At 40.1% G+C, this 26,892-nt stretch overlaps 1 protein-coding gene across 1 annotated transcript in view; it reads right to left on the bottom strand.

Annotated features, from left to right (window-relative positions):
- Positions 1–26,892, bottom strand: part of Dnah9 (dynein axonemal heavy chain 9) — a 315,133-nt gene that overhangs the window by 63,613 nt on the left and 224,628 nt on the right. The window contains exons 50-52 of the mRNA XM_076935264.1: positions 12,449–12,874; positions 4,696–4,815; positions 952–1,140 (exon numbers count right to left, since the gene is read on the bottom strand). Of these exons, the coding sequence (XP_076791379.1) occupies positions 952–1,140; positions 4,696–4,815; positions 12,449–12,874 (735 nt within the window). The remainder of the gene's footprint in view (positions 1–951; positions 1,141–4,695; positions 4,816–12,448; positions 12,875–26,892) is intronic.

The raw sequence follows: 26,892 nt of genomic DNA, 5'->3' as shown, positions 1-26,892 counted from the left end.
GGTGTGTTTCTCTGGAATGTTTCACTATTCTTATGTTATGTATCCTTGGCAACCCCTCACCCCCTCCCCACTCCCCTGGTTTGTGGTTTTCCTCTTTAAAAGACCCCTTAACCCATCACTGGGGGCCAAACCTTGCTCTTGAGAGGGAGCTTGTGGTTTGACCGTCGGCCAACTTCCCTAATAAAGCCTCTGCTGATTGCATCCAGGTATGGTTTCTTGTGATCTTTGGGTGGTCGTGATTTCCTGAGACTTGAGGAAGGGTCTCCCGAGTATGAGGGTCTTCAATATGATCTCAGTAGTACACACAGTATAATTTAGGCCATATGTACTTTCCTTTGGCTCAGAATCTCCTTTAATAGGCAGCCAGAACCCTACCTCTCCCATTCCATTACTTTGAGACACAGAGGGAGGGTCTGGGAATGATTACCCAGAGAGGGCAGGCTGCATGGCCCATGGAAGAGCACCTGAGCATTGGTGGACAAACTTGCTTTCACTGCTGTGTTTTTGAACCATAGGTACAAACCAAAGGTTAGGAATCCAACAACAATGGGCCATGAAGAACAGAAAGGGAACTCCCCTCACAGCATCTATCACATGATGTTCTGTCATCTAAGCTCTGTCACATGATGTCCTCTGGATCATAAAGGTATTTTGGTGTCTCCCAGGTTTCACCACTTTGAGGCAAGCCAGTAGGCAGGGTCCACCAAAGAACCAGAGCATAGAGGACCAGATCATGGAGTTGCCATGAAAGCCTCATTAAGACCCATGATTCTAGCTGGACTAAAGGACAAAGGACCATAATGCCTGGCAATGAAGAGAATATGAGTGTGTATGTCTCATGTCTGAAGCTCAGGTTGGAGTGGCAGTGCATCCTCAAGTACAGGAAGGTTTGGGTGATTATGGTCATATGATCTTAGTGACAAACACAGGATAAATTCAAGCCTTACATACTTTCAGTTCGCTCAGATAGGGTTTCCAGGTCCCATCCATGAGGCTCTTTCGGTACTTTTTGGTGAAGAAGCCCAAGTAGGAAATAAAAGCTGTAGTAAGCAGAATGTCGCCACATAATGTTCTTTCCTGCTGTCTGAAGTTCTGCACAGCCTCTGCCCACCTTATGTTTTCAGAAGCAAGTCCTCCAACCTATCATTTAAAAGTCAGAAAGGAGAGCGAAGCATCAAATGGAGCCCACAGAGTCATGTACTTAGTCCAGGGGGCTACATGCCATATGCCCACAGGAGAAAGTCTCAGTAAATCATTATGTGCCCTTTTCCATCCTGCAGCTCTTCCAATCAGCTATGTTCTAGCTGATGGAACCATGTGGCTCCAGCATAAGAGCTCTACTCTGTGTTGTGCATCGCATGGGCTGTGGAATAACAGGTTCTGAATTCAGGTTGCAGTGTCCTGCTCATTCTACATGTGGAAATCGCTATACCAACTCCATGGGGTATTGTGAAACATGTTCATGTATGTTCCCACTCAGCATAGTGCCTGGTCTGTAAGACATGTTCAAAAATTAGCCTTTTCTTCTTTCTCCTCTCTAAGTGCTGGATATAAGAAAATAAAATCAAGTCCAGGTACATTAAATAATTTCCCAGTGGATAGGAAGACGAGGGTGAATCAAGGGAGTGAGAGAAGGTGTATACACATGGATGTGTACAAAATACCAGGGACTGTAGAACACATCTCAACTGGCCTGGCTTATATTTGGGAGACATCTCTCTTCTTGGGAGGTGAATGTCATATATTGTTAGGGCTGGCAGAGGTAGACGGGACTTGCCAACACAACAAAGCCCTGTCACATTAAACTAGAACAGTGAAGTCTAAGTTTCTCTACAGAATCTTTGTGGTAGAACCAGAAGTGGCATTGGTGCCTGTACATCTATATACTCAGCTCCACAACCTTCCATGGAAATCCATATGGAGGAGTCCCCAGTGATGGAGAAGGCTATGCTGAGTACTGAGTACCAGATCTGGCTGATTTCTTGTACGTCTGAGGAGTGCCTTCTCCAGACTGAAACATTTGATAAAATTGATCATCTAATGGCTGCATAGCAGCTTGTCTCACCTGTAACTGGGGACACACATTGTTCTGCCTGTTCTTGCATCTAAGCTGATAATATGCTTTGAGACTCTTTAGGTCTATGTATACAACCTGCTATCCTACTATGTGCTCAGCCTGTTTAACACTAACCTGCCTTTATGAGAACAATACAGTTAACCTTACTGTGCTCTGCTCTTCTTATGGAATCAGCTTTTACAACCTGAGCTAACAAAAGCTTTAATCTTAAATTTGTACTCCCATGCCCCTGACTCATAGTAAAGTATGTGTGTGTATATGTTGTGGTAATTATTTTCTGAAAGCAGCCAACAGATTGAAAACAACCTTAAAACAAATATCCCATAAATATTGGGAACAACATGTGGATATTGATTGTTAGATCTGTGAGGTTTTGAGAGCTATTCTGGTTTAGTCATGGTCAGTAATGTAACCTCTTTCTGGGAAAATTCTGTTAAAGATTTCTGTTGAAAAATATCCTTCATCCCTTTTCCATACCATTGATTTCTATTCTGTTAAATAGTCAAGGAGCAATGTCCTTTGTTAAGAACAGACAATGTGTACAGATCAGATAAATACAACAAACAGGACATAGACCAGAAAGTTGAGACAGGGAAGACATAGGGAGAGAAGTGAGAAATCCTACTTATCTCATTCTTGGTCTAAACTACTCTAAGAACCCTACTATCTCTTATTTCTGTTTTCTATGTTTTAATGCAACATCAGCACACACAGCAATTGGAAAACATGTGGTCTAACATCTTCACTAAACCATAGCTCAATCCAGTGATGGCTACTACACATGGCTTCTTAAAGGAAATACGGCTGTAGCTGGAATAAGTGAGGTTAGGAATGGGCTATATTTACCTACTTTAGTTAAAGTGGTGCTGCAAAGACTCAAAGCTAAAGAGAAATTGCTCTCAGTAGAAGCTGATCTCCAGTCTTTTATGCTGGGTGTTCTAGAAGTGCAAGCCATGAGAAAATTTAAAAGGCCACAGATTCTTTGTCCTCTCACCAAAAGTTAGGGATGGTGGCTTTCATCTGTAATCTCAAGACTCAGGAAGCCAAGGCAGGAGGATTGTCTAGACTACAAGGTGAGAGCCCATCTCAAAACAAAACAAAACAGACACAAGACAGAAGTAATAGTTGTCTATCTCCACATAGATGACTATGGGTTGTGGGCATGGGAACACATAATTTAAGATTAAAGCTTTGTATTAGTTTAGATTGTAAATCCGATTACATAAGAAAGGCAAAGCATGGGAAGGTTGGTTACATTATTCTCATAAAGGCAGGTTAGAGTTAAATAGACTGAGCACATAGTAGGATAGCAGGTCATCTATTTCAAAAGTAATAGTGGTTTATTTAGAGAACCTTGAATTTGTAAAGATTTTGATGGACTAAGGCAGAATTGATTGGCACTGTGTTAGAGTTTGCTTCCAGGTTTTATGAGAATGATACACATCTCTTGAAACACTGGCTTGTGGAGTCCTGTGATAGCATACACTTTAGTAGAGTAATCAGAGATGTTCCATCCTATCTGATGACTCTACTAGAGAGATTTCATGAAGAGAGAGAGAGAGAGAGAGAGAGAGAGAGAGAGAGAGAGAGAGAGAGAAGAAAAGGAGAGAAGGAGAGAGAGGAGGGGGAGACAGGGAGGGGGAGGGGAGAAAGAAGGGGAGGAGGAGAAAGAGGGAGGGAGAGAGGGAGACCCTTCTGAATCTACCCTACTACCTTTACCTGTTAAGGTACATATCCGGTGAAGGAAATTACTATTCTGGACTCTCCAACCCAGCTCAGCCCCAGGCCTGAGTAACACCGAATTCCCCAAGCATGGAGACAACACTGAAAGCTAAATTCTACAAAATTCTGAACTACTGTAGAATGGTTACTGTGGTATTTTGTTTTCCAAAACAGTTCCTATGAAACAAGAAGGGAAATCTTCATCTTATAAACATAGTATGTATTGTAACCCTCCAACACTGGGCAAAATTTCAGGAGACATGCAACACCACTTAACCCCTTTGATATCTTCCTCTGGTCCTCCCCACGCCAGTATCAGCTCTCTCCTATTCCAACCAAGGACAACATATATACACTTGCCCCTTGGATAATTTTTGGAGGAGGGTAATTTGTTATATAGCAACAGGTGCCCTAAAAGAAACACCTTTGCTCTAACATTTAGACTTGTTTTCTCAGGAAGACCAGAGCCTGCTCCTCTCGCCCATATTTCCCTTTGTTTACACACAGGTGTGCATGAATAAGGTCATGTTCAGATATACTAGGGTCAGTCATTCCTTTCTGCATCTTAGTCCCTAATTTGCACATGGATATGAACTTTAGAATTGATATATGATAGCTCCTCTGGTCCATGTATATCTGAGAAGCATGGCCAGACCTGTGCCAGCTGTCTTGTAGATCCAGCGTAAACTTCGGTCCAACTACCTCCTTATGAAATCAGCTTTGAACAGAGAAGACTGAGTCCCCACACTTCTCAGGTCATAGTTCTGGCATCTCTGCACGTTTTAATATACTCGCCCTCCCACAGGCAAGTCGAAGCTGCACTGCGCTGAGCTCATCTCTTCACACCTCGGAGGCACTTGACAAGCACTGCTAATGTGATTAGGGCTCACACTCACCAGACGGTTTGCAAGGGAAATGGTGCCTGCGGTCACTTCGGCTTCTTGCTGACACTTGAGTTTCTCTGCTGTTGCTTTCTCAAACTTGGTGGTGAGCTTTGCCAGGTTTTCATTAAGGTGCTGTTGAGGAAGGGACACAGAGTCTGTCAGTAATTCCAAGCTACCTTTAGTGCTTCTGAGATAAAGCTTCATGGGAAGAGGATTTAGAAGGGAATGCTGGGTAGGAGAAGGCAAAGAGGCTAAGGATAATATTGAGGAAGGGGGAAGAAAGGAAACCCAGTGAGAATGATTGCAGGAGGTGCCTAGAGACAACCTCAGCTTCTTCCTGTAGGGGGAGCATGAGATGGAAGCCTAGAGATGTTTAATCAAAGCTGAGAGCTCTGACTTGTGTATAGGCAATGAGGTGAGATGGGTATGCAGCAGAGAAAGGGGATGTGAGTCCCACCTTTTCTTGTGATGGGGGGAGGAGGATTTCAGTGAGTTTACAAAATACAGCTATTGCTGTTGGCAGCAAAAGCACACAAAGCTGGAGAAACTAGAATTGATTGCAGTCCCCAGCTTAGACTTGGGAGACCCACTGACTGGATATGCCAGACTGGGATGAGGCTGGGCTGGTTGCCTTCTGCTGAAACTATTACTTATCCCTCATCAATTTTACCCCATCATCAGAAAGGGCAGGATGTTTTTTTTAGGAAAGCCAGAGCTTTAATCCCCCCCCAAGTTTATCAAAAATTAAGTCATCTTAATGTCACCTTTAGAGTGTACATTCACATAGGTGAACACACAGGGATGCACAGTAGATACTTCTGCACACATCTTGTGTCTGTGCAGTAACTGAAGTCCAGGCTGTATTGTGGGCTCTTTCTAAGGCGTAAGATATATAGATGTTTCTGAGCTTATGCAACAGAACACTTTGAAAAGCAGCAGGCAAGGCATAGGATTAACAGACTGAGCACACCCATCATCTCCTCTTCTTCCCAAGCTATCACTAAAGAGACTAGGAGGCAATTACACCAGGCATAAGCTCTGTGCACTCAGTGAATCAATGGGCATTATTCAGGAGTGAGATGGTCCAGTAGGATGATGGAAGACCATGCCAATGGAGGTGTGGGATGGATGAAGAAAGTCAGAAGAGGCTGTGGCTCCCACAGGTCACCAGGAGCGGTATCTATCTGTGCAGCCTTCCAGAAATGGGAGATTTTGGAAGTGTGACAGGGTGGGTAGCAAACAGGAACCTATTAACACCCCAAAGAGTATCTCTGCCCATATGTAGAATTCAGTATCACCATGAAGAAGAGCCTCCAGTAGTTAGGGTGCATCCAGCACAGCTCATCTAATCTTAGAAATGAATCCTATCAGTTAGAGCTGCCTTTATCTGCAGAGATAATACAAGCTTTTAAAACAGGTTTTCTTTAAACTGTTGACATCTGACTTAGGTACGGTATATTCTGATCGTGTTATTTCTACCCCATTATCCTCTTCTATCTTACTGTTCCTGCTAGCCCCTCTTCCCTCCTAACCCCCCTCCTCCAGCTTTCATGTCTCTGCAGGTTTTCCACAGGTGATCACAGCTGCTGTGTGTTCATTACTGCTGTGGCCATGACATCTTCTTAGTATCTTCCAAGACACGACAGACAGAAGATGTAAGCAAAAGCCTAGATTAAAGTAAACAATGGTGGGGAGGAAAAGGTGGGACTCTCAATTGTGGGGAGCAGTAAGAACAGCACTGAAGGTCTCGTGACCAGTTCTCAGCCAGGTCCAAGGTGGTTCAGCTATGATATGAGAACAAAATTTTTTTAAACAGAAGACAGAACAAAACTGCTATGGGGAGTCACCATGATTTAACTATAAATGTATACAAACAATAGTGTTTCGAGTGTGGGTAATAAAGATGATTTTAGAAACTATGCAAAGAGTCAGCAATCTCCCAGAAAGCCTGAGAACAAACAGTCAGAAAGATGAGGGAAAATAGGGGACAAAGTTAGGAGGTTCAACATCCAATCTACTTGTATCACAGAAGACAAGATTTCAAAGAAAATGGAAGAGAGATTGCCAAAGAAGAAAACAATAATATGTCAGAGCTGAAGACAGTAGTCCTCCCATGTCAGCATAAATAATATAAAAGAATGGGATATTAGAAACGGGTGACAGAAAAAAGTGGAGCTGCATTTGAGAAGGAAGGGTTTAAGTGGAGATGGAAGTTGGGAGGTGGGCAGGGAAGACAAAAAGGTTAGGTAGGGCTTATCTCAAACTAAGGAGGTACAGAAAAGCGGCATGGAAATCTATGTTCCAAGCTTATTAAATCTATAGTTACAAGAGTTTGAAATGAGATATCCCACACTGGGTAGATAATGCTCGTCTCAGAAACCAATGGTGAAAAGTGAAAATCTAAGTGCCAAGGCATGTGATGCCTCCTAAAAGCCACTGGTCAGAGAGGCCCCAGGAGCCACCCAAAACAATGCAGGCTATTGCCATTCCTCTTGATTGTACACCAGAGCTGGATGGTAATACCTTATTGCTGAAGATACCATAAACTTTGGTTTAGGGTAAAGAGCATGAAGCTAGGACTGACCTGGAAGCCTCCCTGTTGACTAGCTTTCATAGTCCTGGAAGGTGTCAAGCAGGCTGCTGGGAGGGAAAAGTCATTAATATCCTTATCCAGCTGTGAACTCTTCAAACTACAACATGCTTAACAAAATGTGGCCACTGGTGCAATAATGCAGGGACCTGAAGGAGGCGTAACCAACTGCCTTCTGATTGGATTGGAGGCTTACTCCATAGGAGAGAATTCATACCTAGAACTGTAAACCTGGCCAAAATTCCATGACCTGACAAGGCCATAGTTGTTGGGTCGGGGAGCCTACTGCTGTTATTTTGCTAAATGGTCATGTTGTTGAACTACCTTCTAAATATTTATACCTATGGATTATGCTGCTGTTAGCCTTGGTCAGAGAAGCTTCTTTTTGTAGTGAGTGGTGATCAGCACAGAGATTCTTAACTGGTCAAAGCACTAAAAGTTAACCTAAAAAAAAAAGACATTGATATAACACTTCTGGGACTCAGGGAACATTGCAGAAGTGGTGTGTGTGTGTGTGTGTGTGTGTGTGTGTGTGTGTAGGAGAAGAACATAAAAGCTAGAAGATGGGCAATTGTGCTATGAAATACTGTCTTCTGGACACGATATAGTTGTTTAAATCAAACTCATAGTAGTTGTGGTTACGGCACAGGCCTGTCTAAGACTAAGCCTGTCATCATTTCACAATGGGTAAGAGAGGAGCTGATGAGGCTCCACTCTTCTCTCAGGGTCTATTGACAGTTAATTGTTCCTGGGGAGGGGGTGTCATTTTCTTCAATGATGTAGCCACTGTAGATAAGTAAATAACCCTATTTATGCTCATGCAATCAACCCTAGTTAAACTCAATCTCACACATACACACACACACACACACACACAGAGAGAGAGAGAGAGAGAGAGAGAGAGAGAGAGAGAGAGAGAGAGAGAGATGTATGCACACACATACACGCATGAACACACAGAAGCAGGAGCAAGGAGTAGGAGTTGCAGTGGGAAAGGGTAAGTTCAGAGATGTCAATAAGGCATGTGTGAAAAAGACCAGAATTCATACATACATGCATGAAATTGACAATACATAATAAAGATTGAAAGCTAAATATATCAGTGTGGAACATCAGGTACTGCGAGTAATAAGGTCAAAGGGGCTTCTGGAAATGTGAGCAGGATGCTGGCAGCTCAGCAGATTAGAGCAGGAATTGTTCAGCACTTCAAGGAAGAGAAATGAGCAATTCAGATTTCGATACTCTACAAAGTCCTTATTTCTTGTTAGCAAAATAAAGACATTTCCAGACTGTAACTGTTCTAAAAATTAATTTCTCACTTAACACTGCACTTTCCTGAGAAAGTGACTTGAGGATGGGCTACAGCAAAAATAAAGTGATAAGCCAAGAAAGGAGGTAGTCTGGGCTTCAGACACCTTTGAACCCAGCCCAAGAAATGAATCAGTAAGTTCTTGTTTATCCTTAACACTGACTGGAGCTCTGAACTAGGAACAAGGGAGAAAGATACTGGAGATAATGACTTGATGAGGTGGGTGGATGGAGAATGGATGAATAGTGGAGGTTACATAAAAGGAAATAATGTATGAAAGCCAATAAATGAAGATAGAAACTGCATGGAGAGAAAGAGGCTATAAAAGAAAAAGTTAGGACCTAGAGAAAGGTCTCAGTGGTTAAGAGCACTTGTTGCTAATGTAGTCAATCCAGTTTTCATTTCCTACATGGTGGCTCATAGCCAGCAGTTGCTCCAATTACAGGAGATTTGACACCTTCTTCTGGTCCCTAAGGACTAGGGTACATGCATAGTGCACATATACACATATAGGCAAGCACACATAACACATAAAATAAAAATATTTTTTAAAAAGAAAATACGCCAAACATTGGGCTGAGCTTGGGGAATTTTATGGAAGAGTTGGGGAAGAATTGAGGGCCCCGAAGGGGATAGGAACTCAATAGGAAGACCAACAGCCAACTAACCTGGATACTTAGGGGCTCTCAGAGACTGAGCCACCAACCAAAATACATGGGCTGGACCTAAGCCTCTGCACACATCTAGCAGATATGCAGTTCGGTCTTCATGTGGGTCCTGAACAACTTCAGGGGTAGCTATGAGATCCAGGCCCAAGGAGATAGTTCAGCTACTATGTAGCAGTCCCTGAGATGGCCTCAACTGGTCTAAGCAGATCAAAGAATTAAAAGAGGACTGCTGTTTCTAATGAAGACTTTTTAATACTGTTTGATATTTCCCAATGAAAATTTTCAACTTGCTCTTATTACCATCATGCTTTATAAATTGTATATGCCAATATATGCCTATTGTAGAAAATAAAAATACAGATGGTCAAACAAAAACCACCCCAAACCTACCACTCAGACCAATGCTGTTAACAAGGCGTGTGTGTGTGTGTGTGTGTGTGTGTGTGTGTCTGAACTCAAGTTACAGGTTACAGTTAAAGTGACAGTTGGAGTTACAGAAGACTATGAGATGAAATGCTTGATATGGGTCCTGGGAAACTTAACTGCAGCAAGTGCTCTTAACCAGTGAGCCATTTCTCCAGTTCCACAACTTGGTTGTGTGTGTGTGTAAGTGTAAATGTATGACTATTCATGTGTGAGTAGAAAAGGCTATGGGGATCTCAGCAGCACCTGGAGAGGGATCTTTTTGGCCCAGGTGGGATGGGTGCTGGCTCTTTATCTGTGATGCAGTCACGGGTGCTCAGTCATGTTCTTGGGATGTTAACAGGCCCTCGTATGAGCATGGAAAGGAGAGGAGGTGGTTAAAAGCAGCAAATGTTTTGGCAGAAAAGGAACACTTGCTGTGGTAGCCAAGTGTTCTTTTCAGAGTCTTCTTGCATTCCCAGGTTGAGTGGGCCCATCATGTGAATTTGGCTACTGGAAAGGTATAAACATTTCTAAAACATTCCCTCTGTACCAAATGTTCCTTTAGCTAAAATAACTTGAGTAACAAGTCTTTAAAAACTCAGTTCTTTACACTTTTCTGGGAGAGACTGAACAATATGAAAATTATTAGAAAGTTCCTCCCCCCACCCAAAAAAAGCTGTAATGGGGATGTTAAGGTTTTTGTACTTGTGGAGGACTGATTATGACCATCCCCACTTGTTTGAAATAAATGTCCCATGAACCCCTGGGTTTCTAAAACAGGTATTTAGAAGAGATTAATTTCTTCACCCAAGTTATTATTGTTATTAAGATGCTATGGATTGAGTGCACAGCCTAAAATATATTGCTGTTGAGCTATACCCTGGTCTTAAGTATTTGTATTACTCAGAGACTGGCTGCAGTGATCTCCCATGTTCAGATTTTCAGCAGACCATCAATGAACCCATGCAACACATCAACGTCGGAATTTGCAGTCTGTATGATCTGCATTATCATTACCACACCTTTGCAGCAGGAATCTTATTTGCTTGGAATGCATGTGGAGGAACAGGAGATCCTGGACATTGTTTGGTTTGCACTTGATTGTGGCAGTAACTGAACTCATGCATGTGACTGCATGTGCATGTGATTGACAGCGTAGGAAACAGGTGTGTGGGCAGGGGGAGAGCGGTGACAGTGATGGTCATGGTCCCCCTAAGGCCCTTCTTGCTGTTTGCTTTGTCACAAGCTGCCTCTGGCTCATGCTCCATGCTTGGTTGCCTTCTGTTCTCAGGACAATCCCACAAGGCAGGTACTATTATTCTGTCTAGTTTCCTTCTGGGAGCTGAAGTCTGAGCACTCTGAGGACACAAGAAGTAAATATTACAGCTGAGACTGAAGGTCTGCTGAGATGGACAGATTACTTATTTAATTTTTCATGTAGTATATTTTGATCATAATCTTTCCTCTCCCCTAACTCCTCCCAGGTTCTCCTTACCTCGCTACCCAAACCAACTTCCTGTTCTTTCTCTCACATTCTATTGAAGAAAAAAAAAAAAGCAAAACAGGAAAAACAGAGAAACGAGAGAAGGCAAAACAAAACAAAAAATCAGTAGGATAGAAATAGCAAAACAATTAAAAAGTGAAAAAAAAACTTCAACATAAACCATGGAGACCATTTTCTGGCCACCAGCTCTTCCTGGGCTTTCTACCTGCCCTGGAGTGCCGTTATTACACCCAGTAGGGAACACTGACTTTCCCTTTCCCAGAGGTATTCACTATGAATAGCTTCTTGGTGAGGGGTGGGACTTGGTAGAGACAGGCAGTTTTTTAAACTACACTATCTTAAACCTTCTGATTGCTACCTCTCACTTCACTAATTTTTAATCTTCTTTTTGGCTGAGATTCCAACCCAGGGCATCATGTGTGCTGTATAAGGGCTCTACCAAGCTGCCTGTGTTCTATCCATCCTGGTCCTATCCATTACAACAGTAAAAGTGAAATTCAGGTGCTCCTCTTTCTAGTAAGTGTGAGCCCAGGGCTTCAAACCTGAGTGAATTAGATTTAATGATGTGTGGTGCTTATAAAGTCTAACAAGCTCTGGACTAGAATCCATAACATATTATTCATTTACTTAATTTAATCTTGCTAAGTAGCTCAGGCTGGCCTCAAACTCATGATCCTCTTGCTTGAGCCTCCTGAGTACTGGCATTACAGGCTTGTGCCATCAATATTCCTTGTTTTTAAGAACATCCCTAAAACAGTGAAGATCTCACACACTGTGCCCACATGGTCACACTGTAGAAAGTGAGGCAGCTTCAAAAATGACCAGAACTGGAGGGAAATAATAGGTAGAAAAGGTGAAGTTAAGTCAGTGCCAATTTATATTTCAAGGAGGAAAACATCTCAAGACCTTAACCCTTTGTAAGTGCAACAATATTTAGTTCATATTTGGCTGATAAGGGAGCAGCTGAGACTCCATTGATCCTACTCTTAGTCTGCTAGGTCTGCTATGTGTAACCAGGGCTCTACTTTCTTTATAGGAGAACAATCTCATCTCCCCTCCATTATTTTGGACTAGAATAATAAACCAACTGCCCAGTTGGTTTTTCTTCTTTGGCCCGTATGTGTTGGAGAAAGAAATGTAGAAAGTTGTCCCAGTTGAAAATGGATGGATTTCTGCATGAACATTTGGTTTTTCCTTAGACGTTATATTGTCAGGCTCTGGAGATTGCCAGAGGGTGCCATGTGTTTGACCCTTTACAGTGTTGGGCAGAAGGTTCTAGGTTCACTTACTGTAATCTTGGCTTTGATGGCCGCCAGCTTCTCCTGGGCAGCTGTGAGGTCTGAGGTGGCTTTGTTCAAAGCTTGGCGTTTTGGTTCCACATCACAGAAGACCTCGTAGAATCTCACAATGTTTATGACCCAAGAGCAGAGGCCGGCAGCTGCATAGGACTTGGTGGCCACAAACTCTGGGTTGAATGCAGGATCTTGCAGGTATGGCTTGATGGCTTTGAGGCAATTCTCATGAATGTTCTCCTTGTCGAAGTGGATCAGGGAATCCAGGAAGCTGTCCACTTTGGCCATGGTGATCTTGGCAGCCTTCCAGCTGCGGTCCTTGGGGACCTTGCCTCCTGGGGCCATGAGTACCATCACTGCAGCACTGACATTGCTGACAGCCAGAGGTGGAGAACCAAATGACTTCAGCTCTGTCAGGTTGGTCTGAGAAGAAAGGAGGAGGTTGTTAGAAGAAAATGGATGAGTTCTCTTTGTCCTGGGCTGCTAATGGAGTTAGGCTGTGGAGTGATCAATCTGAAAGGGCTGCTTTGAAGCCTGCAGCAGCCCTCTGAATTTTAAATATCATGACTCATCAAAAGGAAAGCAGAGTGACTCCCCTGTGGCTGCAGACTTCCCTGAATGGTTACCCGAGACTCAGCTATGTTCTTTGAGCACTAAGTGACTTACAGCCCATTAGAAACACACCATTATTTCACATCTAGCTGGGAAATAAAAGGATGCCAATATACTCTGAAACATGCAGCATGACATGAATAAAAGATAAGGTTATTATAAATTAATTTCCATCTTGGATTGAGGAGAATGGCACTGAAAGTCAACTATTTTTTTTTTCTTTTAATTAAACTGCTCTCTTCCCTGAGCTCATTCTAAATACACTTGACTGTCCTGAATGCACAGTGGCAGTTTTTGCCAAGAAATAATTCAGACCAAAAGCCAGGAGTGGCTTGAGAGTCAGCTGCTCCTGACTGGTCTCAGGTGTGTCCTTTGCAGCAGAAAGATGTTGACCTTGATATTTAAGCTTCCCAGTCCTCGGTCTCCTCATCTGTAACCCACAACCAGGGCACGGCTAATCTGGACATGCAATTGTGGCTGCAGGGATGAGCATGTGAAGTTGATTCAAAGGAAAGCTGTGGACCAAAAAGCCTGTTTTTGCATGGGTGATTTTTAAAGTGAGGTGGGAGGATCTTGTTTCAAAGTTTAAGACCTTCTACCAGTGAACTCAAATTGCTCTAGAGCCTGGAAATCCACAGTAAGGGGGATCAGTTCTAACACCAGGCAAAAGTGGAGGTGGGACAAAGGAGATGCTCCATTTATATTTTATTCAGATTTTAAAAGATGTTTTAAATTGAAATAGAATCACATCACCTTCCCTTTCCTCTTGCCAGCCTGTTTCAGTTACCCTCCCTTGAACCTGTCCATGACTTCCCCTCAAGTTGATAGCCTCTATTTCTTTGATTATTTGGTGTGTGTGTGTGTGTGTGTGTGTGTGTGTGTGTACGTAAAGATATATAGACAGAACATGTCTAGAGCCCCCTTGTTGGTTGTCCAGTCCAGAGTGGTCAACCTTGAAACTATACCTACACAAACACCAATACTGTACTCAGCAGGTTGCATTTAGTCTTCTCACATTTGATCACAATGCTCTGTCAGGGGCAGGAGTGAAGAACAGCACCAGTGTAAGTGGGCACTAGCACTGGAGGGGACGAGGAGATGAGAGAGGGTACAAAAAGGAAACACAAATGTGCTGGAGCAAGAATTTTCACCATCTCAACTAGTAAATTAGGCATAGTTAATGGATGCAATTAATAGAAAACACATGTAAAGATATACAAGGACTGTGATCCAGATCTAGCGCTGTTACAATTTCAATGAAACTTTTTCAATCCTTTTCATATCCATATACATCTAGAAACCAATGGCGAATGTGTTGGTCTAAGAGACAGAAACCCCACCAGAATGGAAATGGGTTTTCTTTTACGGTTTCACAGGGAATGCTGGTCTTTCTCTTGCTTCTGGGTCTTATTGTGGGTGGTTCATTTTTGTACACTGGTTTCCTCATCTTGCAAGGCACATGGCTGACTCTCTCTCCTGAACTCTTTCCCTCATTCTCTATTTCCAAATCACAAATGCTTCCTGTTGGGATTTGGAAGATGCTTCTGAAAGTACAGAGCTTTGTTCCAAAGGCAGCATTACTTATTGAAAGGTGTATTGGCTGTTTCAGGAGCCTAGTGGGAACTACCTAGTTTAATGATGGGAGTGGCCCCAAAGAGGATTGCCAGATTCAGGTTTTTCTATGCTTCCTGGCTGGAGGGTTAAATACTAGCCCCTACATTGATGCAACATCCTTGACAGAGGCCTGATTTTGGTCTTAAGCCATGAGAAACATAAGCCCAAATAAAGCTGTATTTACTATAAGCAGCCAATGTGAGTTATTTATTTTAGTGTTGTGGTACTGACTAGTACATTTCCTTTTGGTGGCTTTTGGTTTATGAAGCTCATTTCTGTCTCAGAATCTCTACAAAAAAATTTGTTCTCAAGACATTTATTTGCATGGCTGATACTGACCCATCCCTCAAGATCTTAATTCAAGCATTTTTTTACTCAGAAAGACTCTGAGTAGAAACCAACCTCCGTTTCTTAATCTTTTCCTATCTTAATACCATGGTGATTTTCTTCAGAAAACTTACTGCAATTCAAAACAATTACCACTTCCTCCTTGTTGACTTCCTTATTTTTCTTCCTCATGAGAACAAAGATCCATGTTTGTCTTTTAACAACCTGATTTCCTCTGTTTAGTGCTGTCTAGCAGACACTCTTCAACTTGGACTTTGAATGGTTGAATGAGGTGAATGAGTGATGGCAGCTCAGCCCATATCCTTCTTTGCAAGCAAGGGGAAATGCCTTTTCCTCCAACAGGAGCCAATACTTTAAAAAAAATTACCTAGGAAAAGATCTTGTTTAGTTAGGCATGGGCTTCAAGCCAGCCACCACAGGGCAGACAGTTCTAGTGTAACTAGGAGGAACACAAGGTTGGAAGGAACATTTCTCAGAAGGACATAGACACAGTGAACACACATTAGGAACACTTGGCATCACTCCACTCTTGTCTCATATGACAGATGAGAGGAATCCATCTCTCTCTGGGGCACTGGGGCAGGAGTCAAATATCATTAGAGTACTGTAAATACTGCGAAAGCATTGTTAATGTTAATGATGTTAATGTTTAATGTTAATGTTAATGACAGGTCTTTATTGTAATCATCCTCTTTTTCTTTGTGTGTGTGTGTGTGTGTGTGTGTGTGTGTGTGTTTTCAATAAAACTTGGCTGGGTGCTTAGACCTTGATTTTCTTACCTTTTGAATCTTTCAGTGAGTAAGGGGAAAAACATTGCTGCAATTCTTACCACTATGGCACCAGAAAGCAGGGCCCTTCTTTTGCAGAAATGACTGCTGTGACTGACATGAATCTGGTTGCCACACTCCCTTTCTAAGTAAGCTATGCTACCTTCTGTACCACAGAAACCATCTGTCCCTTTCACCTTCATTCCCCAGCTGCCCACCCCAGTAATTTGCTTCTCTGTTCCATATTTCCTCCTCATAGCATCTGCTATGTTTTACTATGTTAGGCAAAGTAATGATATTTAGCCCATTGTCTCTTGCCTCTGTTAGAATTTAAGCTTCCTAGGGGTAAGAAATCTTACTTCATGCCTGCCTAGCACACAAAGAGTAACCAATATGTCTTTGTTAAATGAACAAATGGATTAATAAATAAACACATAAATAAATGTATATGAATAACCTTGGGTTAAATAGATACTTATTTTGGATGTGTCAGGCATGGTTTCAAGTGTTAAAAGATAGAAAAGATATTAAACAAGAAAACCAAAATCTTGTCACTATCTTTTCAGCAACTCATAGAGCTTTCTCCAAAATTGACTATATGTTTGTACATAAAGTAAGTCTCAAAAGATATAAGAAAATTGAAATAATTTTTGCATCCTATCTGATCACCATGGACCAAAGCTGAATATCAACAACAGAAAGTATACAGACTCATAAAAAATAAACAACTTACTACTGAATGAAAAAACGGGTCAGGACAGAAATCAAGAAGGAAATGAATTGAATGAAAATGGAAACAGAGCATGCCCAAGACTTTGGGACACAATGAAAACAGGTTTAAGAGATAAATTTATACCACTGAGTACCAACATAAAATTGGAGAGATATTAGCAACTTAATGGTATATCTGAAACTTCTAGAACAAAAAGAAAAAAATACCCCAAAAGAATAGAAAACAAGAAGTAATCATACTCAGGACTGAAATTAGTAAAATACAAAAATTAAAAAAAAATCAAAACAAAGAATCAATGGAACAAAGAGAAAATGGGTCTCTGAGAAAATCAGCAAGATTTATAAACCTTTAGTCAAATTCTCTAAAAGTCCAGAGGAAATCCAAATTAATAAAATTAGAGATGAAAAGGAAGGCATCAAACAAATACCAATGAAATATAAACAATAATATATGAGTACTTTAAAAATATGTACTCCACTAAACTAGAAAACCAAAAAGAAATGAGTGAATTATTTTATATATATGGCCTACCAAACTTAAGATCAGAAAAGAAACCTTCAAAAGACCCTGTCTTGTTTACTGTTATATTCTGGGAGGAGGCACAAAAATCCAGGAATCTGGGGTACTATGAAAAGAAAAAAAACATCTATGAATAGTAAAAATAGAGGAAGAGAAAAAACAGTTCAAAGGCACAGAAAATATTTTCAACTAAATCATAGAAAAAAATTTCTCCAACCTTGACTAAGGCAACTAATAACAGGAAGCATTTAATTGGACGTTTGCTTACAGTTTCAGAGTGTCAGTACATTGTTATTCTATGACCATCACAATGGCTGGATTGGCTCTGGACTTGCATCTGAGAGCTCATAAGGTCTACAACTTGCATGCAAAGAGAGAGGCGTGGGGGAGAATGCATGAGTGAGCAAAAGAAGACTGGGTCTGGTGTGGGCTTTTAAAATCTCAATGTCTACCTTCAGTGATAAATTTCATACAAGGCCACACCCACTTCAACAAAGCCACACCCCTATTCACAACAGTTCCACTTAATGGGGACCAAACATTTAAATACATGAGCCCATGCGGGTCATCTCCATTCAGACCAATACATGATTACCATGTCAGGTATGGGTTCCATCTTGTGGAGTGGGCTTTATAATCAACTAGAAAGTGGTTGGTTGCTCCCATGCCATTGGTGCCACTATTGTATCCATGGGCATGTTTTCTCATCTGGTCATTACTTTATCTCACAGCATTTACAGCTAGTAGCTGATGCTTAATTTTCCTTCTGTTAGTGCACACCACTTTCTAGCATGATGAAAGCCAGAAGAAATGAAGCTTTTAGGTCAATACCAACTTGACCTCCATATCCTATGGCTCAAGTATGTGATATCTTCATCAATAGGGTCATACCATCAAGTTCTGAAGGGCAACCAAGAGCAATAGCAATAGCTTGTAATGTTTTGGGGGTCTTGTAATGTTTTGGGGTCCAGCAATTCCAATAGAGATAGCCTATTTTTTACACTACTTAAAGTATTGAGAATTGACTACATTCAGTCCTAAATGAAACATCTATATCACACCTGTCTCCCAAGGCTCAGGGATCATTTTGGAAGAAGGGGTACAAAGATTCTAGGTGCCAGAGGTGTTGATGACTACACAAAGTGTGTTTGTCAGACACAAAAGGCCGGTTGCACATAAGAGCTCACAGTCATTATGATGGCATGCACAAGATCCCTACAAACTCAAAATGGGCAAAAATCCCAGTATGGAGAGAGGGGGGGAGGGAGAGGGAGAAGAAAAGAGGGAGAGGAAAAGAAGGAGAGGAAAAGAGGGAGAAGAAAAGAGAGAGAAAAAAGAGGGAGAAGAAAAGAGAGATGGAAAGGGAGAGGGAGAAGAAGAGGGAGGAAAGAGAGATTATTCTTTAAGGATGCGGCCCTGATAGGTCTAATACATTCAGGTCGATGGCCACACACTAAGAGTATATAAGCTTCACAATTGGGATTTTGTGGGCTTAGAAAAAAAAAAGATGAAGACAAAGTTGAGTAGCTATGGAATGGAGGGTGGATCTTGGAGGAGATGGCAGAGGGGTTGAAAATGTTTACAACTTATGAAATTCTTGAAGAATTAAGAAATTCTTATAAAAGCAACTGGGTCTTAGCAAATCACAGCAATTGAGGTTAAGCCAAGCAGAGGCACCAGCTGCTAATAAAAATATAGTTTTTCTTTATTCTTGGTTTGATTGGAAGGTTAAGACGGGGAATGAAATGATGAAATTTATGTTTCGAAAGCTTGATATGGGGTTTGAAAACTTCTAGCGAGGGTGATGGTTATGGAAGTTAGGCAACTAAAGTTGTCCAGGGAAAAGAGGATGGGTTGTCTTAGGGTTTTGGCTGAATAGATGAATGTGAGGAATCTGGAGGGAGCTGTTACCTCCAGTTGTGGGTGAGCTGGGGCTGAAGAAACGCATGCCTACATCTTCATGGCTGTTCTTCTTGTGACTTCCTGGGCTCATGAGGACAAAGGTCAAAGGAAGCTGGAGGACAAAGGCACCATTGATACAAACCAGTCTTCTGGGTCATGGTAACAACAGAATAGGAAAACTGATGGGATAAATAATAGAGGGGAGAGATGTTCATGGATGCTTCCCAACACAGTTCTAAAGCTTTTCATATAGAAGGGCCATCTACCTTTTCTCTTACATACTGTGAGTCTCTTGTGGAATTTGATGGTATTTTGTGCTCTCCAACAGTGTCAAGTTTTTGTGTTGTAGGACTTAGTACTATTTTTCCCCACTCACATTGTATTTTGTTTCTATTCAAAGAAAGCTCTCACGAGTCTAAACACTGGGCTGAAAACTTATGCCAAATTTGCTTCTTTTAAACTTTCATTTTTTTCCCTATGCATCAGTATTTTATAAGGCAGTGGTGTCTTGTTCTTTCATTAAAGGAGGCTACACCATGCAGAATTCAGGAAAAAAAATGAAACTAAACAGCACTTGTAACTTCAGTAATAAAAGATATTTATGCCCTGGTATATTCTATCTAGTAGGGTTTTTGTTTGTTTGTTTGTTTGTTTTGGACCCGTCTTCCTGTTAGTCTTGTGCACCTCTTTCTATGTCTTTACCTACATGTGCATATAAATATGTTTATAAGACTTATATGTATATGTTAATCATTCTATTTTAAACCCCCTTTTACTGAAAATATCAACCCTCTTATTTTATAAATCATGATTTAAAATGAGCAATGCACTCTTTCTCTTACTTGAATATGTCATAATTTAACCAGTTTCAGTTGTTGAACATTCAGATTATAAAACTGATTTAAAAATATGAATATCTAATGACATTAGAGACACGCTAAAAACCAAATTGAACTTCAATTAGATTTATATGTTACTTATGAATAAACTGGAGGAATGATGACAGAGAGAGTAGTCATTGCATTTCTAAGCTTGATCTACATGTTTTTCCACATCATTTCTGAATCCGTCAAACATGCGGTACAGCTTTCTTCACAGTTTCAGCAAATTTCCTTACACTTATTTGTATGTTATGTTTTGGTTGTTATTTTGAAATTGTTTTCCAACTGGCTACTGCTGATATTAGAAAAGCTATTAAATCTTATAATTTATTTTGCAATAAGACCCTATCCCTTCCCTTTTATTTGTTTTACTCTATTTCTATAACTTTTATGAAAAAATAACATATGCATCTGCTGTCTCATAGTATATGTGTAGTTAATATTTTTTATTTATTATTGCATTAGATAAGAATCTAGGACAAACTCTTTTTAGAAACAGTAGCAAAGGGAGTTGTTGTTGTGCTTTTTATACATTAATGGGAATGTGTCTCATGCTCTTTTGGTAGGATTCTTTGCCTTTGGGTTGGGTTAGCTGCCTGCTGTTAGCAATATATCTAAATTCTCTGTCATTCCTGCTTTGCTAAGTAATGGTAATTAAATTGCATTAAATATCATTGTTACTGTTTGACTATATAATGTCATGTTTCCATCCTCCCCCATCCCTGACCACCACAAAGGCTCATGATTTGAAGGCTTAGACCATAGATAGTGGTGTTATTTGTCAAGCTATAGAATCTTAGGAGATGAGGGTAGAGATAACAGTCCCCTGTTGGTGGGTCCTTGAGAGTATATTATCCTTTCCCGTCTTATTCTCTGTTTCTGGTTGGCCATAAAACAAATAAATCTCCTCTACCACATGCTTCTGCTGATATGTCTGTTTACCAGGGGCCAAGAGACTAGGTTTTTCTGAGACATGAGTCACTTCTCTCCCTTCTGCTGTTTTTGTTAGACATATTGTCACAGCAATAGTGAAGTAGCAAATACAATCATTTTGCTGTTTCTCAAAGGGATGCCCAGCTTTTCTTCTCAGATATATGATGGGTATGGCTATATAAATGGTTTATTGTATTGTACCACTTGTTCGCATATTGGTGTTTGATTAGATTCATATGATTAGCATTTTACACAGGCTTCATGTGACTGCTCAGAAATTAATCAGAGGTTTCATTTTTCTTATATAATGTCTGTCACTTTTAAGGTTAACATTATCCCACAATAAGGGTCCTGAGAAGTCCAATAGGAAAAAAAAGAATGCCTAATCCTTTTAAGCTAGAATTCCAAAAGTTACTCAAATATAAAATGTGTTTTAATATTGCTTATCACTAAGATAAAAAGCCAAATGACAGACTGGAAAAGAGTATCACAATGTATATACCAAGAATTAATAGAAACAATTAAGAACAATAAATGTAAATTAGTAGCAAGAAGAAAAGTTATTTCAAGTGAAAATCGGCCACATATGCCATAGCCAAGCTCTTGGCTTCCAGCAGGACCTTCCCTATCTGCAACTACCCATAGATCCTTTCTGGCCTGCCTCTACAACCTCACAAGGTACCCTGATTTCCTGTATCCTTCTCCATAATTACACCTGTGAACCATTCCTTTTCCATGCTTTTTCTACAACTCACCAGATTTAGCCTGGATACCACAACAAGTGCACTGGCCTAGCTTGGTCTCCTCTAAGTTCTTTGAGAAGGAGTCCAAGGCTTAGGTCAAAATCCTTCCCACCTATCTCTCAAACTACAGGACTTTCTCATGTCATATATAACCGTTACACCCAGACTGAATGTCTTCCGCACTCCATGTTCTGAACATGATGCATTTCCCATACACCAGCCCAGTCCTCTCTGTCTATCTGACTTCAATCTGCCCAAGCCATTTTCAAATTCTAGACACAAGTTGCCCCCACATCTTCCCTTCTTTCCCACCCTACCTTGTCCATAACAAATCCTGAACAAATGAAGTCCACATGCCCATAGCTCATCACAAAAATTTCAACAGTATGGAAGATCAAGTCAACATCTCCTCTTCAAAACTAATCAGTCCTGTCGAAATATTTGCCAATAAGAATTACTTAGATGAACCCCAGGATACAGAATTTAAAAGAACAATTAAAATTGTTACCAAAGAACTCAAGGAGCTTAAAGAAGATACTTAGCAACAGTTCAATGAAATCAAGAAAAAGGAGTCTGAAGAGAATCAACATCAGAGTGATGATGCTCAAGAAAACACAAATATAAGGATGATGAAAATGATGAAGACAACCTAAGACTTGAGAATGGAATTCCTTCCTGCCTTTACTCCTCTCAGTGATGAGGTGTGATCCTAGAGTTACAAGGTACAGTATCTATCCTGTCCTCTAGCCCTACAAGTTTCTTTTAGTCATGCTATTTATCACAACAATAGAAATCCAAACTACATAGAGGTCAGTGTTAATTGTCAGTCTGACAGAATCTAGAATTACTTGGGTGGTGGACTTCTGGGCATGCTTGTATAGGATTATCTTGATTATATTAATAGATACGGGAAGAACTATCACACTTGCACATAGGACCATTCCCCAAGCAGGGGATTCGGGAATGTAATAAAGAAAACAAGCTAAGTAGCATGTAGCACCCATTCCTTGCCCACTGCTATCTTGACTATAGATGCTTTGTGGACAGACATCTCAAGCTCCTGCCACTGTGACTTCTGCTGAGATGGACTGTAACATGGGACTGTGAGCTCAAAGAAGTCCCTCACCTTCACGTTGCTTTTGTCAGGGTTTTGCATCACAGCAATAGGCAAAGAAATTAAGACAAATACCATACTCCAAGTATGTAAAATGATGGTTTTGTAAGTTTTCTCGAATAATTATTTTATTACAGACGTTAAAATATCATGTTGCATACCTAAAGTATATACAATAAAAAGGGAAACTAAGTTAGTAGTATCAAATTGCATTTATATTTATATACTATTTTTTTAAAAATAACTATGGTTAAGCTGGGACTTTCTATGTAGCCCTGGCCTTTTTCATCAATCTTCCAGCTTCTTCCCTGCAAGTACTGGGATTATTGTTATGCACCACACCTAGACAAAATACAATATATCTATATGCATGCTCCCAAAAATGTGAATACATAAAGAATTGCTGGTGTGGAGACCCTTGGATTGTTACAGGGGTCCTTCAGTGGGAAAACTAGCTGGGGGAGAAATGGGAAGGGTTTTATATTTGACTCTGCAGGTTCTATGCCATTTGAATTATTTAGTGATAAAAGTGTTACTGTATATTTTGTGTATAATAAAAATAAATTCACTGTAAAATGCATGGGAAATAGAAAATTACAGGTAACTCTGTGGAGGGGAAAAGGCCATGACATTAAAAGATAAAATACTCCTAAACTAAGGCAGGAAAGTTACACTGGATTTATTTCATCTCAGTAATAAAAGCAAAATAAAACTGCCATGATGGAGACAGAATATGCAGAGTTACTACTGAGCTCTGATTTACAGGTATTGTTTATGCATCAACTAAAGATTTATTCCTAACTTCTAGAATAATGAGAAAACAGGAAAATGGTTCTTAAGTGCCACAGTCCCGAGAATACCAAAGGGTTTGCAAATAATGTCCAGGAGCCCTCCAGCTCGTGATACTGTATATGCTCTAACTACACATGGACATCCTTGATCCATCTTACTCCATCAAAACAATAAAAAAACCCAAAAAACAAAAAAACAAACAAAAAGCCATTTAACCCTTGCCACCTTCGGAGGGTAGACACTCCATACAGGTAAACCTTAGTATTGCTGGGCTCACCTTTACAACGTCTCCTATCTTATCAGCATCAGATCCACCTACTTCTATACCCGAAGCTCACTCACACCCTGCCCCTCATGCTTCCATAGTTTTGAGAATGTCTTTCCTAAGTGGTATATCTCTTCCTACGACTAACTCCATCCTAATATTTGCCTAATAGGTTTTCTTTCCTGTTCCCTACCTGGTTAGGCAGTTAGCTCTGCTCTCTTCCAAACTCCTCAAGTCATTGAAAAGGGATTGTTCCTGTTGTGTATTATATGTACACAGCTTATAAACCATAATAGAAGTAGAAGGCTAAGGGCATATTCAAGCCCATATATATATACTGACTGTGGCCCCCAGAGGCTACCACATGCACTTTTCTTCGCTGTCAGTCCCATAGTTGCTTTATCAACATAGAGCATGTTCATGTATCTATTTTTTTCTTCTCAAATATTAAGTAATTTTGAGCATAGACTATGATTACTTAACTTTAATGACCTCCCTCTCTGAATGATTACATAAAATTTCTGGTTAACATTTATGTGTATATAATTATTTACGTTGCTTTGGATTATATGTTTTCATGTATACTTTAATTTTCTGAATTGATATTTTTTGTTAATGTAATTTGAGAAAACATTCGATAGAAGAGCAAAGGAGCAGGGAATGAACATTTTTCACAGGTTCATAACAATCTCTTGGCTGTGACTGGTTTTACAGGGCTACATAGGTCAGCATGGGCAGGAGGAGAGTGTCAATGAAGACATAACAATTGGGGTGGTAGAAGAGGCATCACAGGAGAAATTTTATGGTGTCTTGTAGTCATGATGACCACTTTGAACTGTATTTTAAACATAAGGAAAGTCAATAAAGATCAAACTCCTAGTCTAAAAAGACTACTTATATAAAGGATTATGGGAGACTTTCCTGAACAGTCATACCCCTATGTTGGGAAAGATAGAAGAAATTGGCCAGTTTGCATATAAAAGGAATGGACCATGAATAAATAGATATTCTCAATAGATTATGAGTAAGGAGAGTGAATCAGGTGTAAAAATCCTCTATCAAATAGATATCCAAACCCGAGATCTGGTGGGTTCACTGAAGACTTTCATTAAATCTTTAAAAATGACTTAACAACAATGCACTGTAAATTCTTCTAACAACAACAACAACAACAACAACAACAACAACAACAACAAACTCAGATCCACAGAGGAAGAAAATACTTTTAAGTTCTGTTATGAAACCAGAATTTCTCTGACACCAAAGACACAAAGGACCTCACAAGAAAACCATAGCCCAACAGCCCAAGATCTTCAATGAACAAAGATGAAAAAGTCCTAAACAAGATGGCAGCAAGTTTTATTCCACAACACTTTTAAAAGGACCATTCTCCAATATCAAATGGGATTTATCCCTGGGATGCAAGGATAGTTCAATAATAAAAATGGATTAAAAGATAAAAAGTCATTTTCTCAGACGTAGAAAAGTGTTAACAATATTTTAACAATATTCAAGTGTTTTAAGACAGAAACACATGATAAATTATGTGTAGAGAAATGCATTTTAGTATAACTCAGTAAGAAAAAGGGGTACACTTCACGTAAGGCAATCACACAGCTAACACTATGTGCAATGATGGGAAACTAAAATTCTATCTTCTAATGTCTGGAAGATGAAAATGATGCCCAACCCTGCCACTTTATTCAACACTGGAGTTCAAATCTTTGTAGGAGAAACAAAGTAACCCCCCACCCCCCACACACACACTCAGAGAGAGAGAGAGAGAGAGAGAGAGAGAGAGAGAGAGAGATAAAAGGCATGCAAGTAGGAAAAAAGATATACTAAACTGTTGCTGTTTTTTGATAACACAACACCATATATAGAACTTAAACAGTCCACTAATTAACTGTTGAGACTAATATATTGATCCAGTAAAGTTGTAGGAGACAAAAAAAAAAAAAATCAGTGCATAAAAGGCAGCAGCATTTCTCCACATTGACAGTGTTGGTACCAAAAGAAAACCAAGAGACTAATCCTGTTTTAGTTACTATTCCATTGCTGTGAAGAGACACTATAACCAAGGCAAGTTATAGAAGAAAGCACTTAATTGGGGCTTGCTTAAAGTTTCAGACGGTTAGTTATCATCATGGTGGAGAGAATGGCAGCATTCGGGAATGATGCTAGAGAATGAGCTGAAAACTACGTCCTGATCTACAGGCAGCAGGTGTGAATGTACACACATGTGTATACACATGTACACATACATGCACACAAGCATGCACATATACACATGCATATACACCCATAGGCCTCATGTGAGCTTTTGAAACCTCAAAGCCCACCTCCTGTGACACACCTTCTTATGCTTCCCAAACAGTTCCACTCCCTGTGGAGCAAACATTCAAGCATATGAGCCCATGAGAGCCATTCTCAGTCAAACGACCCAAATCCCATTTATAGTAGGCTCACAAAACACTTAGGAATAAATTTAACCAGGAAGATAAGAGAGCAGAACACTGCAAACTGTACAACAATCACAGATAGTAAAGGCACAGATAAGGGAAAAGATATTATGTGATCATGAATTAGAAAACTTACTGTTGTTAAAATGTCCATAACACTCACAGTGATCTACAGATTTAGAGAAATTCCAAAATTCAAATGCCATTTTTACAGAGAAAATCTGAACCTAAAGTACATATACATTCATAAACATAAACAAACAAAATTCCCAAATCCTAAAGAATACAAATGGAGGCAGCATATTGCCTGAGTTCAAAGTCTACTATAAAGCGATACTGGCTTAAACAATAAATAGACAAAGTGATCAATGGAACCAAACACCTAGAATTGAGCATATTAGTCTATGGTCAGTTGATTCTTGATAGAGATGCTAAGAATATAGATCTCATTCAGTAAACAGTGTGAGAAAATGGGTCTTCAAATGCAAAGAATTGGAAAAAATACCCACACCGCATATAAAAGCTGATTCATAATGCATTACAGATTCAAGTGTAAGACATGAAAGTGTAAAACCACTAGAGATTAAACTAGGGAAAAGTTATACAACATTGTTTTGGACAATGATCTTTAGATTTGATCCCTAAAACATGGGAAACAACAAAATGGATATTAATTATATAAAAATAAAAATAATTCTTCATGAAAAAAGAAAGAATGAAGAAAAAAATGTACAAACTGGTAGAAAATATCTGTAA

The sequence above is a fragment of the Arvicanthis niloticus genome, chromosome 6 (genome assembly GCF_011762505.2).
Source record: "Arvicanthis niloticus isolate mArvNil1 chromosome 6, mArvNil1.pat.X, whole genome shotgun sequence".
NCBI classification, from domain to species: Eukaryota; Metazoa; Chordata; class Mammalia; order Rodentia; family Muridae; genus Arvicanthis; species Arvicanthis niloticus.
This window is presented reverse-complemented; position numbering and strand designations above follow the sequence as displayed.